The following is a 17,820-nucleotide window of genomic DNA, read 5'->3' as shown; positions in this document are numbered from 1 at the left end:
ATTTCACGTTCTTCATTAAGGACTTGAGGCAGTTTTATTTCCTCAACAGGAATTGAGTATAAACAATTAAGAGAGATTTTTCCTTTTCATTCTCTACTTCCCTACCATCGTCTGCTTCTTATTCGTAGCTGTAGATGACCTTCTTATGAGGTATTTTTTTTTCAGTTTGAAGATGTACTTTTTTGGCCGTTCCCTTTTTCGAGCCAAAGACATTAGGCTATGGATTTTGCTGCTCCACTTAAATTAGCCTTCGTATAGTTATTATAGTCTTGATTGAGGCGGATCATCATATGATTTCAGCAAGGCAACATCGCCTCAACATCGGCACGGATAACTTGGGAAATAAGAGTTCTTTCCTTTATGGTCGTCCAAATGTTTCAATATTCGCTAAGTTGTATTCGCTGTCGCTAAATTACATTCGCTATCGCTAAATTACATTCGCTGTCGCTAAATTGTTCATTCGCTGTCGCTAATACTTATTCGCTATCGCTAAATCAGTGTACATTCGCTGTCGCTAATACTCATTTTCTATCGCTAAATTTCATTCGCTTTCGCTAAATTACATTCGCTGTCGCTAATACTTATTCGCTATCGCTAAATTGTACATTCGCTGTCGCTAATACTCATTTGCTATCGCTAAATTTCATTCGCTTTCGCTAAATTACATTCGCTGTCGCTAATACTTATTCGTTATCGCTGATATTCATTCGCGCTCGCTAAATTTCATTCGCTGTCGCTGAGTGTTTTCATTTCATGCGCTAAAAATTAACTCAGGGTATCCCCACACGGGAAAGTTTGTGGAAAGCCGCTAACCGCAGATTTGCATTCAAAAGCATGTGAGATCTCACGATGGCCGACGAAAAGGTATGGAAATGCTCTTCTGAAATTAAAATTTCAGATTTAGTTCGCTTCTAAGTGTCTTTGAAGTAGCAGTTTCTTCAGTGGTCTGCACAGTTTAAGTATTGCATTCTGAAAAGAAATAAAATAAAACCAATATTGTTAATGTACTGTAGTAAGCAGTCAAACAGTCAAACCTCTTGTAAGTGATCACAAATTAAATTGAAATAAATTCTGACATATTAAGGGTTATATTTTTAAAAATGATCTATCATTTCAACAGTCATAAACAGTCACTTCTAGCAAAATTTAATGTGGAAATTACAGGTTGATGAGGTCAACCAAGAAAAAATGACAACAACAACAACAACAAGAAAACAATTGCCTTTACTCATCATAACAGCTATTATGCTATTTTAATGCACCAGCAATTTTTCTATTTTAACCCATAACACCTCTCACAGTAAATCTTTATGGCTGTGAAAGTGTTTCATTAGATGAATATAAATGGCCCAGCGTAGGTCAGTGTGTTGCCAAAAAATAATATTGATAATAATATATTCCATGTTATCAGTGTAAATAAAAAAATTAGAAAACTCTCATTAATCTCATTCTAGTGAGATTAAAAAGCTTTTCAAATAATAATAATAATAATAATAATAATAATAATAACAATAATAATAATAATAATAATAATAATAATAATAATAATAACAATAATAATAATAATAATAATTCTTTATAAATAAATTTATTCTAAAACGGCAATCGTTCCTTATTATAATACCTACTTGCATGGTGCTATAAAAATCTTAACCTCCCTTAGGTAGATGTTTACCTCCTGTAGGTGGATGTTATGAGTTGGTAATAAATGAAATGACACTCAGGTCAACGATTAGAAAAGCCCCTGCACAATTGTAAGTTTTAATGCTTGCAAATAAGCTTTCCATGTGTACGATTGTGCCAGTATAATACATACGATACAAACGTGGTGCTATAAAACGTACCTCCCTTAGGTCGATGTTAACCTCCCGTAGGCCGATGTTAACCTCCTTTAGGTCGATGTTAGCCTCCCGTAGGCCGATGTTACCTGAGGAAATCTTGACTGTTTTCATGGTTCCACGTTTCTTCCACAAATCGAGCGTAAAATCCTTGAGATCAGTGTTCAGACGCCGAGAAACGAAAGTAGAAAGAACTCTGTATTCTACCATAACGAATCCTAAGAAGCGTTCGAAGTCTATTTCACCGACGTCGTCCGCCATTACTACTAAAAGAGACTGAATGCAGGTCAATTTCTAGCCTCCCACGCAGTCGCTTTTAGGGGAATCGTATTTCCTCCTCCCCAGGAGGAGGTAATACGAGTCCCCCAAAAACGACTGCGTGGGAGGCTAGTCAATTTCCGGTATGATCGTGAATAACCCGATGACGTCACCTCCCTTAGGCCGATGTTATCTTTTCTCAACCATTCAGATTGTTAGAAGCGTAAGCACTGGGGTCGAGAATGATCTTTTCTCAGCCTACGCACTGTCATGCGCAGTGCTGATAATACTTCCGGGTATCTGATTGCGTTGTTTTTCTTTTCATCATGGCGCAGTCTTCAGCCACTTCAAGATTGAAGCGTGAGAACTACGAGCATTCTACTTTGTTCAAATCTTTTATTTTAAATTTTGTAAGTTCGTTGGGCAGAGATGATCGGGAAGCCTTTAGATTTTGGTGTATTAATGATATTCCGCGTTCGAAATTGGACGTTGATGTTATTAATGACGGTGATGTCTTGAGGTTGATCGAATTTTTGCTGGATGATAATAAGTTGTCGTTTACTAATATGTCTTTTCTCAAAAAATTTCTTTTGAGTAGAAAGTGCTACAAATTGTTGGAAGAGTTAAAATTTGCCGAGATATGTATTACTATTGATGTTATTTTGGAAGCTTATGGTATGGTTGGGTCTGCTGAGGTCGACCAGTCTACAAATGGTGATCGTGATAGAATTGTTGGCAGTTCGGTTGATGCGGACATTGCTAATGTTACTGGTTTTGATTTTAAATACGCGGACATTGTCGAGTTTTTGGTTGTCACGAGAGGAAACAACCAGGCGCACATTTCTCAAGTTGTGGAACAGCTAAAGCGAGTTAGTATCGACGACATGGAAGTCCTGGACCTATTGAAAAGTGTGCTTGAGGGTGCTCAACAGTGGTCTACAGTCACAGCGTCAATGGCGGTTTTGGGTGAACTCTATTCGACCATCGGATCAGAAAAGAAAGATTATTTGGAAGTATATGCAAGATGGATACTTGAACATGGCGGACTGGTAAGCAAAGTGAAGTTAACGATTTGGCAAACTTACTGGGGTAGATGTTATACACTGCCTATAGGTGGTTTGCATTGCCACCATGTTGGTGTACAAAGCTAAGCAAAGGACGATTTGTTCACATAGTTTGCATAAAAATGGAAGTTAACTCCCAGGGGAGAAAAATCTTATTGTTCCTGTCCACCAACATGGCCGCCACAACGTCACATGCAAGCCATCAATTGACTGAGGAAGTGGTTGAGTTCTTAAGACTTAAACATTTACACAAAGAAACAAAAAACACATTTAACAGATTTCATTTCAACTGCTAAATTGAATCAGGACTTCCCAGAAAGGACTGTGTTTGTGTTTTGCTCTAAAACTAAAGGCACCTTTCATTAAATTCTTATTATTTTATCAGAAGTGGCAGGCCAGACCAGCTATTTTGTAATTGGACTGCAAAAATTTGAAGTACCAGTCATATGCCTGTATTTTGAATACCTTCAAAATTGTGCATACCATTTTCTGACTGTGCCAATCTAAGGAATTTGTATAACTAGGCCTTCTTAATCTGCCCAGCCAGTTCTGACATGGAACATGCCTTATGTTTATGCATAAATCAATTAACATACAGTCAACTCTCTCGTAAGAGACCACCCTTGGTGCACGACAAAGTGGTCGCTTACAGGAGGTGGTCGCTTACGGGAAAAATCAACAAAATAAGCGTAATTTACCTTAGCAGCTAAATTAGGCAAATAGAAACTAATTTATTTGATTTTTTCACATTTAGTCATTCTTCTGATGAAACTTTGTATAACATTTCGGAACAGATCTGTCCCGTTTACCTACAGATCTAATTGGCCATCTTCTCTGTCTGTAAACTGTTATTATCTGTCAGCAGTCTGGGGTAGCATCATTAAAAATTGAACTTTTGTCACTTCCAAGTAATGATTTACTAACGATCATACGTGATTATGTTGGGTGGTCGCTTACCGGAAACAGAAAACAAAAGAATGTGTGTAATTTCTGGCCTTAAAAGTGGTCGCGGTCTCTAAAGAAATTGAGTGGTGGTTGCTTACAAGAGAGCTCTTGAAACAGTATTTAACTGAGAAACAAAACGGTTGTTTACGAAGTGGTCGCTTACGGGAGGTGGTCGCTTACGAGAAGTGGTCGCTATGAGAGAGTTGACTGTATAACCATTAATCCTAGGACACTTGCAGAGTTTTAAGCAAACAACAACAATGTGCATATATATTGGCAAGGCATGTTTTAGATCTCATTGCTAAGATGAACTTCTTTTTTTATATAGAAAGCATTTGAGGACTTTATCAGAAAGAAGCAAGAAGTTAGAAGCAGTAGTTTTGCATTGTCATCAGCTGGAGAATTAATAAAGGAGAGCATCAGGCGTATTGGACATAGTGTGGATATGCAGTCAATCATGTGAATACGAATGGTTTACTGTTGTCATGAAGAGAATTAGAGAATTGATAAAAGAGAATAACAGACTTATTGGACATCATGTAGACATGTCGTCGGGTGAATAATAACAATAAGTTTTAACAGAATAAGTTTTAAAAGTATAAGTTTTTAAGGGTAAATAATTTTACCCTATTCCTACCCCCTCTCTTGGACTGCCACCTTGCCGTGGTGGAGGGGCTTGCGCGTCTCTATGACCCTGTGAATTCAGCCGGCGGAGGCTCAGCCTCTGGCAGGTACAACCAAGCCGGAAAGATCAATGGTGAGAGACCAGACAAAGGGCAGCCATTCCTTCTACACAAGAATCTTTGGTGAAGTCTTGTTTCATTCTTAATACATGAACTTGCAGTGGATGTTGATGGATTGATATCAGTTGAATGTGTTCCTCAAGATACACTTTTTAATTAGAAATGAAACAATGCACTGACTCAATGAGATTGAAAAAGATAAAGAACAGCAATAAAAAAATTAATTATTTATTTGTCATTGCTCTTTGCCACTATGTGTCTCTCCCTCTCTGCCCCCCCCCCCCCCCCCCTCAACCCACCAAGTTTGCTTAAACTTGGTGAAAACCACATTTCAGGTTGACTTGCGAACAACTTACAAATTAATTCTCAAAGAGTACTAACTTTATCACTCCCTTATCCTTTTGCAAGAGTTGTGAGCATATAAAAAAAAGAGTGCAAACTTTTCTCAGGGTTTGTGGTACAGCTGAGTTGTCATTTAATTTCTTGTGTGTGATTGTTTCTTCAGGAGCTCAGTTTGCTGAACATTAGGCTCACCGATATATAAAATTACTATACCATTGCCATTTGTAAAAGGTTTATTAATGTTAATCCTGATTTCAAACACTAAAAAAGGCACCCCTATGACAGCTATATAGTGTTTAAAATTGCAGTTCAAAGTATTTCCATTGTCAGTTTTCTTAAAATATTTTACTGATGCATGAAGTGCTTGTGAGTAACTGCTGATTCTTTTAGAGCTGCATTTAAATGTTTTACCTAAAAACACAAGATATTTTCTACTGCAAGTGCTTCTTCATGAACTCTACCATCCTTCCCAAAGCCAAATCACCGATTTCCTTGATGTAATTCGGATTTGTCGGGTTGGTAAATCCATGGCCAGCGTCGTACATGAACAGCTCATAAGTCACTCCTCCAGCATCTAACTTCTCTGCAAGAGCCTTGGCATCTTTAGGTGAAGAGAATCCCTCAAGATGATCCTTACTCCCAAAGTGAGCTTGCACAGGTATCTTGATCTTTCCCACATCACAGAGATCAGAGCTGGGGGTGCCATAGAAGGGAGCAGCAGCTGAAATCTCTCAGATTAATGCAGCAGAAGCAAGACTGAGGGCTCCTCCCATACAGAAGCCAGTCACACCCACTTTGTTACAACCTACAAAATAAGAGGGTATTCTGGACGTTATGACAAGACAACCACCGAGAACTGTTGTGTAGCTTTGAATATAAGATCCTGTTACTTTTAGACTCGGTAATTTTTTCTATTGTTATTGTTTATGTTGAGTAGCTCGATTATTTTGGGTACAGTAAAAATGTGTACTGTATGTGGTTTGATTCGTCTGAGTAAAATCCTCATCCTCACAAATAAGAAGATATCCAAACATATAATGGAATTCACTTGTTCGGAGATACAATTGACATAAAGTTGGGAACGTTTTGTGGCTATGCCGGTTTTAAGTGACATGGAAAAGCACAACCTCGTTCCCAAGGTTTCTCCTCTTAACGTCCGAGCGTCGCTCCCTGGGACGTTAAGAGGGGAGACCCTGGGAATGAGGTTGGGAAAAGTCAGCATCCAAGAGGCATATCTCCAGTATTTGGTAGCTTTTTACTGAATATTTTCAAACAATTATGGGCTTCAATAGAACCTCTGCATTCCCCTGTGGTTAATATGTTTTCTACAATCATGCTTGAAAACAATCTCATATCCAGAGTCCTCAGGCTGTTTGGCCAGCGGTTGGTCACCACGAGAGACTCTAGGGTACTGGAATTTCATCGCGGCAAGATTTCTGCGGTAAAACAATAGAAGCCGTTATGGGGCAGCCAATAAAAAAATTTACTTTTTTTTTTATTCTCCAGTCTCTCCTGGGGACCAACTGTTGGTAAAAAACCTGAGGACCCTGAGTATGAGGCTGGCTTGAAAAAGTACTGTACCAGGATAACTCAATGGAGGTCATTGTTACCTTCAAAAAGTTTCTGGAAATCTCCCAAAGCACATATTTATTCTTTTTGTTTGGCTTTCACTTTTTATTGTATCATGTAAACATGAACAATGTGAGGAAATCTTTTTATTTGCATGTTCATGTCATTTTAAGACAGGCAATGGGTGGGAGGGGGGTAGGAAGGGGGTTGTGGGGTCTCATGCAAAGAATCAATCATTATTTCAGTTTCAGCTAGATGATTATACATGAAGGGGTTCAAATTTCTTTTTATGCCTTCATGTCAGGGATAGGCTAGATATTAAGGTGAGGCACTGGAAAGATTTCCCTACAGCCATATACTGTCATACTAGTCCTTTTCCACAAACTGAAACAGCGAGCCTGAATAGATCAGTATTTATGTATCAGTCCCCCTAATCCTTGGGGAACTGCGAGATATTTGCGCTCACGTTGTCAGTCCCGGGGGTGGGGTATTTGCAATTTTATCACAGCCCAGGGTGGGGAATTTGCATACCCAGGTGCAACCCCCTGGCAATTGATTAACACATGGTTTTCAAACCGTGTGTATATCTGGTAGAGGTTTTTATATGTCAAGACGTGAACTATGTTGCAGGTTGGCTAGTCCATCAAGGACTAGAGAAACTTGTGGATGGTTTTAAAGGTAAATGTTTTCTCAAGGTTATATAAAACTCAACCTGGAGTGCACTTAAGAACTTAGGTTTGCAAATTAAAATAATGCTATCTTCAAGATGGAACTTGTGTCTTAAAATGTTATGAATCTTTTTATAAAATGTCCTGATCAGCTCCACAGAAAACTTTGCCTGCTTGCAAATACTAGTGCCTTTTATCGCTCCCAGTTCGGGGGCACATCCGCTGCAATCTGAGTGTGTTTGCTGACTTTACACTTATCTTTTTGGTTTTTGATTCAACGAACTGTCAAATATTCAGGGAAAATCACTTAACAACAAATTGTTTCATGTCAATTAGCTATCCACTAGCAAACCATTCAAAACAAAATAAAAAGAAATAAAAGAGTTTAGTTTTAAAGTCTTGTCTGTGTTGATAGGCAATGATCCCCGGGGACAGGGCATTTGCCCTCTTCCTTTGTCTGCACCCCGAGGCATTTGGAAAGCTTATGTGTCTCCACCCTAGGGAGCATATAGCCCAGGGGAGGCCCCAGGGGAGGGGATGGGCACTGCTGGAATTGAATGATGCATTAGTCAGAAAATGTGTACAATTAAGTCTTAACTATGGGGCTGTTCATAACTCTTTTATTTATTTATTTATATGTTATAATTCACAAAGGTTTCCCATCACTGTGAATGTGCATGTGAAAGACTAAAAATACAAGAAAAAAAGCGAATGCTTCATGCACCTCGTAGCCTAAAAAAGGGGATGCTTACCATTTACTGAAGCCACCCGGATGGATTAGTTTTCGGTATAAATACAAAATGATCTACCTTGTCTTAACAGAAGATGGATAACATGCAAAATGTATGAACACCAGCTGTAAATTCCAAAAGGAGTAATAAAAGTCCATTACTTTGACAGGAAACCCATAATTTCAGGAGTACTCCATGTGGAATGATGCGTACCATTGGATTTGCGAACGGAATTTCCGGGTTTTCCATGTAAATGGTAAGGTAGCACCCTGGGCAAACCTCTCAATTTGATCTATTTGTCTACAGCTCATGACAAATTACTACAAGCAAGGATGGAAAAATAGGTCAAACGCACCAGTACGTTCGCCCAGCCTTCCACCACATCCTCTATCTCTTCCCTAAATGTTTGGTACATATATACATTACAACAGAGTGTATATAAGAACAGTATGAATGCGTTACCTACCTTTTTGCCTCAAATACTTAGCAGCCGCAGCAATATCTTGCACCGCTCCTGGCCAGTCCAAATCGGACGCGTAATGCCCTGCGGTTTCATGATCCGTGGCTATCTTACCGCGGTACAAGTCGGGCACGAGAGTCACAAAGTTCCCTCTTTCGGAAAGGTCTGCACCTTTATTTATGATGTACTCGTTCATGCCCCACCATTCTTGCAAAACCACGAGACCCATGTTTGATTGGCTAGTATCTCCCGTGAGAACTCCAGGACAAGCTCCCTGCTTGTTCTCTGAAGGAAAACAGACTTTTTCTTTCTTGTTCATGATGTTTTTTGTATGAACCAGCCGATAGAACGTGCACAACTGATGTCTAAAGATTAGTCTGAAATTCAACATGAGGAATCACGAGTGCATACTGACGTTCACGTGAACGCGGTTAAACGTAAAAATAATATATATATATATTTGGCCAACCCTACAAGCGGAGCTCCAATTTTCTTTTCATAGCACCTAGTACCTATACAAATCTGCTTATCGTATGAACGTGGTAGCAAGGGTTGGTGATTGGTTAATTTGCGCTTGTAGCCCAGCGTGGACGAGATTGCTAGTACCCATTCTTTGTACTAACTTTGTACTCACGGATATGTTGTGGTTCAATCTTATCCTTGGTTTAAATTTTATTTCCCTTTGTTTTGGGGTATGGTAATGTATGCAGGTAATGAGTTTAAAACAATGGGAAATAAAAATTAAACCAAGGATCTTGAAATTTAACCAAAACAGATACACACGTACGAACATGTCAATTTCATAAACGAATATGGCGGCCGAAGGGGCGAATTTTAGTTGTCCTTCCTTTGTTCTAGACGTTTGGATAAAAAATAGCAGTGTTTAGACGTCTCCCTGTATTAGGTAGCAAGGATCTTTTTAAGCGCTAGGAAACTTGCAGAAGTTTTCAAGTTTGAAAGCGATCAAATTTTTCCTACGCTCATCTTAGTATTTTTCCTGCGTGACTGTGTGGAAATGTTCCGTTCTAACCAGCAAAAATATCAACGTGATGACTACTGTCACAATGATTTTACCTGTATGCCATGTTGGAATAATTATCTTAGCCCCAGTCTCTGAATACAGTTTATGCTTTATGTTACAGACTGTTTACATCATATTTATTGTTGGTCATTAGGGAGCTTAAGCAACGACGACGGCGACGGCAACGAGAACGCCACAAAACAATAGGTTTAATGAGCAAAAACAATTGCTCTGCTCGTGCGTTTTACATTTTGGTACATTTCTTTGCCGTCATCAGCAAAACAACAACGTGAAATGACCAAATTCAAGGTTTTGTGGAGAACGTGAGCACACGACGGTGAATTTGTCATTCTCTTTCCTTACTTGAACGCCGTTCCTATCAATTTAGTTCCCGGATACTTCGGCCACATTGTACAAATTGAACGAATTGGAATAATCGCGAAGTAGTGCAAGTAACGCGAAGTCATATTTTCAGGTGACGTTTTCGTTGCCGTTGCTTAAGTTCCCTATTGACTTTTGCAAACTTGGTGCAGCAGATTTGTCGGGTTGAAGGAATTTTTTAGTGTGATAAATGTCAAAAGTAGAAGGGGTTTTGCTGTGTCGATGGAAGGCGGAAGTTCCGACAGCTCTGTCAATCAAGGAGGTAAGATAACTTCAAATATTTATGTATGCATGCACACCTTTAAAATGTTTGTAGTCTTTTTTTTTTTCTGAAGAGGGAGCAATTTTCTAAAAGAAGCCTTTAATCTTTAATAAAGATAATATTAAAATTGCAAGCTAATACGGACAATAGTAGGCCAGTGTTGTGATATGAATTCATGTGGTTGGTAACATAATATGCACAATATTCAGAGATCGTTCCAAACTAGTACACCGCGGAACAATTAAAAAACGATCGAGTCATTATAAATTATACGTTAAATTGCATCGTTTTCTAGTCAAATTGAGTGATTTTTTTTGTTGATGTTTAGGTTCTGTTTGAGGGAGATACACATTGGAGATGTTTGAATACAGGAGAAATATTTCAAGTCAAGTTAGCTTTGTTTCATTTTTCTATTTTCTTTTAAAAATTGTACTTGTAGCTTAAAATTCAATAAATTAGATTGAAAAGCTCATTTTTAAAAATTTCTGTTATTCCTAGGTTGATAGCTATTCTTGTACACATAAAGTTGTTTATTTTGGTTTTTGTATAAACTCAAACTAGGTGTTCAGTTCCATGCAACTGACATTGATTTACTGGAGAGTCAAGGTATCTTTCTTTTAATCTAAGAATGCTGTATAATTTTCCCCATTTGTTTTGGAAGGGGTAGGAGAAACATGAACCTTTCATAACTTCCGGTCAGTCACATTAGTTTTTTTTGTTTTGAGAGTGCAAAGTTATACTATTTTGTTCAGGAAAACCACAGCAGTAATTGGCTGGCTCTTAGGCCCTGTTCAGACTAGGTGCCCGTGCTAGGGCCCTGTGCCCGAGCACTAAAAAGGACGTTGTTCAGACTCCTTGGTGCCCAAGGAGCAATTGTGTTCTACTTCGTCAATTTAGCGCCCGCCATTTTGTTTGCTGTATCGTAAGGAAGCATGAGGAAAAAACGTAGGAACTGACAAAATCCTGTTCACACCAGTGCCCGTGCCCAGGAACGGTGCCCGAGTACTACCCTTGGAGGTAGTGCCCGTGCCCGGGCACGGTGCCCAGATTTTTGCTCAGGCACCGACAAAAAGCTCTGTTCAGACCAGTGCCCGTGCCCAGGAACGGTGCCCGAGTACTACCCTTGGAGGTAGTGCCCGTGCCCGGGCACGGTGCCCAGATTTTTGCTCGGGCACCAACAAAAAGCTCTGTTCAGACTAGTGTCCATGCCCGAGAACCGGAAACGGGGCCTTATTCTTGATATTGCAAGTCAACACGACAATCACTTGTGAATGCCCTTTGCTACTTTATATATATATATAAACTAGTAATAATCAAAACTGGATTAGAGAGTGCGTTTTATGACCTCGATCCTAGGTTCTCTCTCCTTTGCCAAGTTGGTGATGATGTCATCCGCCCCTGAAAAATCTGCAGGGGGTGCCTGATACATGTCCTAAGATCCTTTCATTCATGGCAATGAACGTTGGTTGTCCCATACAATCTCGACTCCAATCGGTATAAGGAGTGCATTCTTTCTATGTCGAATGCAATAAATGTCACAATTCTAATTATTCAATAGAAAAAAAATGTTTTTGCATTCTCTAGTCATGACATCTGTACCTGGTTTTAAATTTAAGTTTAACTTAGTAAATTGTTTGACATAAAATCAAATAACAGTTGGGTATAAATCCTCAACTGTCCCCGTCAAAATCTTTATTAAAAAAATCCATCAGGCAGTTTTGGGGGACAGTTATCCCCAGCAGTTTTTTTATACTTTGCTACACAAGAGTTAACTGGGAGTAAAGCTGGAAATAACACAATCAAGGGATAATGAAATTTTGTGCTGTGCAGTACTGATTATACAACTGAGAAATCAGATAATTATCTCTGGAGTGTAAATAACTGTGTGGGAAGGAAACCACTTAAATTTCGCATTGCCCTAGTGAGGACATTTGGTCCATCAGTGATCAAAATCCTGGGGAAATGGGTTTGAATCCTGTCAAGGTCAAAGAATTTTTCTTTACCTTGCATGGACCACATTTCCTTGCTGAGGTGATACTGAGAAGAAAATTAAGCAGTTTCCTTCCACCACAAAAATTTACACTGCAGATGATATTCTCTGGTTTCTCAATTAAGGTACAGGCCTTGCTTCAACCCATTAACCTTTTGTCCTTAATAATAATAAAATAATCAAAACAATATTTTAAGAGGAGGCCTCCACTCACCTGGAGGAGGAGGGTCCTCTAAAATAAAGGTTAAAAATACATTAAAATAAAACTAAAATACAGATAAAAACTGGGACACAGCTAAGGTTCAGTTAAAGATACTAACTGAAGTTAATTGTTTTGCAAAAAAAACTGAGTAGTTCGTGATTAAAAGCATTCAAAACTAAAAATGAAGATAACAAATCATTGCAAGTCCCATCCTTACAAGCAAAGTCCCAATAATTGAAGAATTAATTAGACTGATAAACACTACATTGTTGCAGCTTCATCACTCCATCTTATGGATAGCACCTCATCTGAGAAGTCCCATTCATCTTAACACAGCAAAATACCTACCATGTATCATTTAATTCTGTAAAAAATATTCCTTACTTTACTTTCCATCGTCCTGTTTTCTTGTTTACTGATGCATGAAGTGCTTGTGAGTAACTGCCAATTCTTTTAGAGTTGCATTTAAATGTTTTACCTAAAGTTACAAGATATTTTCTACTGCAAGTGCTTCTTCATGAACTCTACCATCCTTCCTAAAGCCAAATCACAGATTTCCTTGGTGTAATTCGGATTTGTTGGGTTGGTAAATGCATGGCCAGTGTCGTACATGAACAGCTCATAAGTCACTCCTCCGGCATCGAACTTCTCTGCAAGAGCCTTGGCATCTTTAGGTGAAGAGAATCCCTCAAGATTATCCTTACTCCCAAAGTGAGCTTGCACAGGTATCTTGATCTTTCCCAGATCACAGAGATCAGAGCTGGGGATGCCATAGAAGGGAGCAGCAGCTGAAATCTCTGGGATTAACGCAGCGGAAGCAAGACTGAGGGCTCCTCCCATACAGAAGCCAGTCACACCTACTTTGTTACAACCTACAAAATAAGAGGGTATTTTGGACGTTATGACAAGACAACCACCGACAACTGTATTTTGTAGCTTTGAATATAAGATCCTGTTACTTTTGGACTCGGAAATTTTTCCTATTGTTATGGTTTATGTTGAGGAGCTTGATTCTTTTGGGTACAGTAAAAATGTGTACTGCATATGGCTTGATTCGTCTGATTAAAATCCTCACAAAAAAGAAGATATCCAAACATATCGTAATGGAATTCACTTGTTGGGAGATACAATTCACAAAAAGTTGGGAACATTATTTTGTTATTTTTGTGGCTGTACCGGTTTTAAGTGACATGGAAATGTCAGCATCCAAGAGGCATATCTCCAGTAATATGGTAACTTTTTACTGAATATTTTCAAACAATGGGCTTCAATAGAACATCTGCATTCCCTTCTGGCTAATGTGTTATCTACGATCATGCTTAAAAACAATCTCATACCAAGAGTCCTCAGGCTCTTTGGCCAGCGGTTTGTCACAAAGAGAGATTCTGGGGTAATGGAATTTCATTACCGCAGGATTTCTGCGCTAAAACAATGCAAGCTGTTATGGAGCAGGCAATCAAAATATTGAAATTTTTTCGAATTCTCCAGTCTCTCCTGGGGACGAACCGCTGACCAAAGAGCCTGAGGACTCTGGGTACAAGATTGGCTTGAAACGGTACTGTACAAGGAAAATGGAGGTCATCATAACCTTCAAAAAGTTTCTGGAAATCTCCTAAAACACATTTATTCTGCTTGTTTGAGTTTCACTTTGTTTCATTGCAGCATATAAACATGGACAATGTGAGGAAATCTTTTTATTGTCATGTTCATGTCATTTTAAGACAGGCAATGGGTGGAAGGGGGAGGGGGAGGGTGGGGGTTGTGGGGTCTCATGCAAAGAATCAATCACTATTTCAGTTTCATCTAAATAATTATATATGAAGGGGTTCAAATTTCTTTTTATGCCTTCATTTCAGGGATAGGCTACAATACAATACAATATTTATTCGGGGTTAAAGGGAGTGGTCGCCCAATCTCCCGAGCCAGGGGCTCGTAATAAAAATGCTCGACTAAAAAGGCTAGACATAGGTGAGGCACTGGAAATCAGTAAAGGCAATTGCTCACGTTGTCAGTCCCTGGAGTGGGGCATTCGCAATTTTATCACAGTCCCGGGGTGGGGCATTTGCATACCCAGGTGCGACCCCCTGGCATTTGACACACATGGTTTCCAAACCGTGTGTACGTGTGATAGAGGAGTTTATATGCCAAGACGTGAACTACGTTCCAGGTTTGCTAGTCCATCAAGGACAACAGAAACTCATGGATGTTTCTAAAGGTAAATGTTTTCTCGAGGTTATACCAAACTCAACCTGACAACTTAGGTTTGCGAATTAAAATGATGTTATCTTCAAGATGGAATCTTTTCTTAAAATGTCATGATCAGCTCCTGCTGGAATTGACTGATGCATTGGTCAGAAAATGTGTACATAAGTCTTAAATATGGGGCTGTTCGTAAATCTTACCAGATATTCTTGGTTTTCACGTGACGTCACCAAATTTTAGAATTCAAAACTGGGAGGCCTACAAAATTTTTACCTTCATTCAAGGAGAGATTACCTAAAAATATGTCTGTTCACAATTTCTTAGCTCGATGTCGTGCTTCCTTTTGAAAATAGAACACTTCCAATTTCCGAGTTTCCATCGTGCGTGACATAAGGAGGACGGCCGTGACAGAGCTTTTCCGTATCTTAAAAATGACTCTTCGGGTGATTTTCAGCATTCTAAACAATTTAAGTTTGAGAAGAAATATTAATCTAAACATTCGAAAATTCACAAGGGCAAACAAACCTCTTTTCTGGCAAAAGTCAACTTCAGATGTTTTTTCGTATTTCCGGCCGCCATGTTTGTGCCCCTCAGAGGGACACAAACATGGCATCTCCATACTAAGCTCTATAAATTTATGTGGAACATTTTGTCAAATAACTCGAGTACGGAATGCCGCACAGACCTGACACTTGGACAGATGCCTTATTTATTTATCCTCTATACCATGTCAATTTCTTGACTTCATTCATGGAACGGTTTCGATTTTTTTTTTCAATGGCGTGACAGTGAAAACCGAGAATTTTTATAAAATTAATGCTTCACTTCATAGCCTAAAACAGGTCCAGGTCGCTGTAAACGAACTCCCGATTTAATAAATAAGATTTGGCAGGACACAGAATGTTGATAGTTAAATCGGAATATCATTAGATCACTGATCGTAAAATTGGGGTTCCACTGTACCTACAGTACATCAGAGTGTGTATGAATGCATACCCACAGGAGGGGACTCCCATATGAAAGAGGCGGGGATGCTCGTCAGAAATCTTGAATTAAACCCCTAAAAGAGACCAATCTGGGCATGGCCCAACCTTTTTTTGAGCCCGAAAAGATACCATTTTCAAACTCAGACAAATTAAAAATACACTGACTTTCCGCGTGCAACCCTAAACGAGACCTTCACGGCTAAATGTAACGGCGTTTAGCCCATGACACCCTAAGTGAGACCAAAATCCGAAATTTGCACCCCTAAGCGAGACGAGAGCACCCCCGCCCCTTTCATATAAGAGAGTCCCCCCCCCCCCGCCCCCATCCTGGGCGCGTACCTACCTTTTTGCTTCAAATACTTAGCAGCCGCAGCAATATCTTGCACCGCTCCTGGCCAGTCCAAATCAGACATGTAATGCCCTGCGGTTTCATGATCCGTGGCAATCTTACCGCGGTACAAGTCGGGCACGAGAGTCACAAAGTTCCCTCTTTCGGAAATGTCTGCAGCTTCATTGATGATGACCTCGTTCATGCCCCACCATTCTTGCAAAACCACGAGACCCATCTTTGATTTGCTAGTGTCTCCCGTAAGAACTCCAGGACAACCTCCCTGTTTGTTCTCTGAAGGAAAACAGACTTTTTCTTTCTTGTTCATGATGTTTTTTGTATGAACCAGCCGATAGAACGTGCACAATTGATGTCTTTTAAAGATCAGTCTGAAATTCAACATGAGGTCGAGGAATCACGAAATATTGGTCGGCCGAGTGCATCCTGGTAACTAGTGTTGCTGACGTTCACGTGACGCAATACGGTATGCCCTCGACTTGACCGCGGTTAAACGTAAAAATATAAGAAAAGTTTGCTGATCAGTTTATTATTCTTTCCTTCATTAGAGTACAAAAACATTGAACAAATGTTGAGTTCTGTAGTTATGTTTTCCCACCTTTCATGGAATGTTTCCAAATTTGGCACTCAGAATAGGTTCCGGAGTAAAAAGCTTGCTTGCTTGAACAGTAAAAAGGTGGGACTTTTGTTTTTAGTAATTTGGGCTGGGAGATGACATTCGAATGGGTGAGTGAGTGATCGAGAGAACGAACGAACGAACGCCATGAATGAATGAATGAATTATTGAATGATCGTGAATGAATGAACAAAGGAACGAACGTTCGAACTAGACCATGAATGAATGAATAAACGAATGAATGAATGAATGAATGAATGAATGAATGAATGAATGAATGAATGAATGAATGAATGAATAAAAACGAACGAACGAACGAACGAACGAAAGAACGAAAGAACGAATGAACGAATGAAAAAATGAATGGATGAACGAACGAATTCCATGAATGAGTGAATGAATGAATGAATGATTGAATGAATGAATGAAATGAATGAGTGAATGAATGAATGAATGAATGAATGAATGAATGAATGAATGAATGAATGAATGTCAATGGGTGCGTGAGTGAACGAACGGACGAACGCCATGAATGAGTGAATGAATGAATGAATGAATGAATGAATGAATGAATGAATGAATGGATGGATGGATGGATGGATGGATGGATGGATGAATGAATGAATGAATGAATGAATGAATGAATGAATGAATGAATGAATGAATGAATGAAAGAATGAATGGGTGCGTGAGTGAACGAACGGATGAACGCCATGAATGAGTGAGTGAATGAATGAACGAATAAATGAATGAATGAATGAATGAATGAATGAATGAATGAATGAATGAATGAATGAATGAATGAATGAATGAATGAATGAATGAATGAATGAATGAATGAATGTCAATGGGTGCGTGAGTGAACGAACGGACGAACGCCATGAATGAGTGAATGAATGAATGAATGAATGAATGGATGGATGAAAAATGAAAGGATAAGATCCCAAAAGAGGTTTTTATCTAACGTTCCCTCTATTCTCTGATCAAACATTTCTTAACAAAAACAAGGCACTGAATTGCCAGGGGTTTTTACTTCAATTCTCTGTCTGACTACCTTAGCTACGATTTCTTTCATGTCTTTAGTGTCAATAGATAAATAAAGAAATCTTAGCTTGAATAAAACTAAAATATTGTATTGAGAAACAAGAGAGAGATAACACTCGTTTGTGTGGTTTGGTAATAATAAAAGGAGGAAA

The 17,820-nt window shown here is 39.1% G+C and overlaps 3 protein-coding genes and 1 pseudogene across 5 annotated transcripts; 1 reads left to right on the top strand and 3 right to left on the bottom strand.

The window, feature by feature from the left end:
- Positions 1–900: 900 nt before the first annotated feature.
- LOC146490055 (uncharacterized) lies at positions 901–2,099 on the bottom strand. The gene is made up of 2 exons (XM_085087917.1): positions 1,845–2,099; positions 901–969 (listed from the first exon to the last, which is right to left on the bottom strand). The coding sequence occupies exons 1-2, from the start codon at positions 2,097–2,099 to the stop codon at positions 901–903; spliced, it is 324 nt and encodes a 107-aa protein (XP_084944043.1).
- Positions 2,100–2,347: 248 nt separating this feature from the next.
- Positions 2,348–5,052, top strand: LOC146490054 (uncharacterized). 2 transcript variants are annotated; one of them, XM_085091572.1, is made up of 2 exons: positions 2,348–3,209; positions 3,477–3,922. In XM_085091572.1, exons 1-2 carry the CDS (start codon positions 2,423–2,425, stop codon positions 3,524–3,526), a joined length of 837 nt encoding a protein of 278 aa, XP_084947698.1. In that variant the 5' UTR covers positions 2,348–2,422; the 3' UTR covers positions 3,527–3,922. The 2 variants fall into 2 exon arrangements, with proteins under 2 accessions (XP_084947698.1, XP_084947650.1); XM_085091524.1 differs by lacking the exon at positions 3,477–3,922 and adding an exon at positions 4,434–5,052 and having other exon boundaries at positions 2,358–3,145.
- A 220-nt stretch (positions 5,053–5,272) lies between these two features.
- On the bottom strand, positions 5,273–9,085 carry LOC146490053 (uncharacterized; annotated as a pseudogene). The gene is made up of 2 exons (XR_014867589.1): positions 8,625–9,085; positions 5,273–5,995 (listed from the first exon to the last, which is right to left on the bottom strand). The product of XR_014867589.1 is annotated as an uncharacterized LOC146490053 (transcript).
- Positions 9,086–11,957: 2,872 nt separating this feature from the next.
- LOC146490052 (uncharacterized) lies at positions 11,958–16,421 on the bottom strand. The gene is made up of 2 exons (XM_085124901.1): positions 16,006–16,421; positions 11,958–13,346 (listed from the first exon to the last, which is right to left on the bottom strand). The coding sequence occupies exons 1-2, from the start codon at positions 16,391–16,393 to the stop codon at positions 12,973–12,975; spliced, it is 762 nt and encodes a 253-aa protein (XP_084981027.1). The 5' UTR covers positions 16,394–16,421; the 3' UTR covers positions 11,958–12,972.
- Positions 16,422–17,820: the final 1,399 nt, after the last annotated feature.

Source organism: Pavona decussata, unplaced genomic scaffold (genome assembly GCF_977016875.1).
Source record: "Pavona decussata unplaced genomic scaffold, jaPavDecu1.1 SCAFFOLD_2, whole genome shotgun sequence".
In the NCBI taxonomy this organism is placed as follows: Eukaryota; Metazoa; Cnidaria; class Anthozoa; order Scleractinia; family Agariciidae; genus Pavona; species Pavona decussata.
Note: the sequence above shows the minus strand (reverse complement) of the source record. Positions and strands in the feature narration are given on the sequence as shown.

What these genes read in the sequence shown, in the direction of transcription:
- LOC146490055 (XM_085087917.1), bottom strand. Translation starts at nt 2,099, where the DNA reads ATGGCGGACGACGTCGGTGAAATAGACTTCGAACGCTTCTTAGGATTC. An exon ending in TTAACATCGACCTAAGGGAG is followed by an intron (nt 970 to 1,844) that starts GTACGTTTTATA and finishes ATTTCTTTTCAG; the next exon opens with AATGCAATACTTAAACTGTG.
- LOC146490052 (XM_085124901.1), bottom strand. Translation starts at nt 16,393, where the DNA reads ATGTTGAATTTCAGACTGATCTTTAAAAGACATCAATTGTGCACGTTC. An exon ending in TAAGTATTTGAAGCAAAAAG is followed by an intron (nt 13,347 to 16,005) that starts GTAGGTACGCGC and finishes CTTATTTTGTAG; the next exon opens with GTTGTAACAAAGTAGGTGTG.
- LOC146490054 (XM_085091524.1), top strand. Translation starts at nt 2,423, where the DNA reads ATGGCGCAGTCTTCAGCCACTTCAAGATTGAAGCGTGAGAACTACGAG. An exon ending in TACTTGAACATGGCGGACTG is followed by an intron (nt 3,146 to 4,433) that starts GTAAGCAAAGTG and finishes TTTTTTATATAG; the next exon opens with AAAGCATTTGAGGACTTTAT.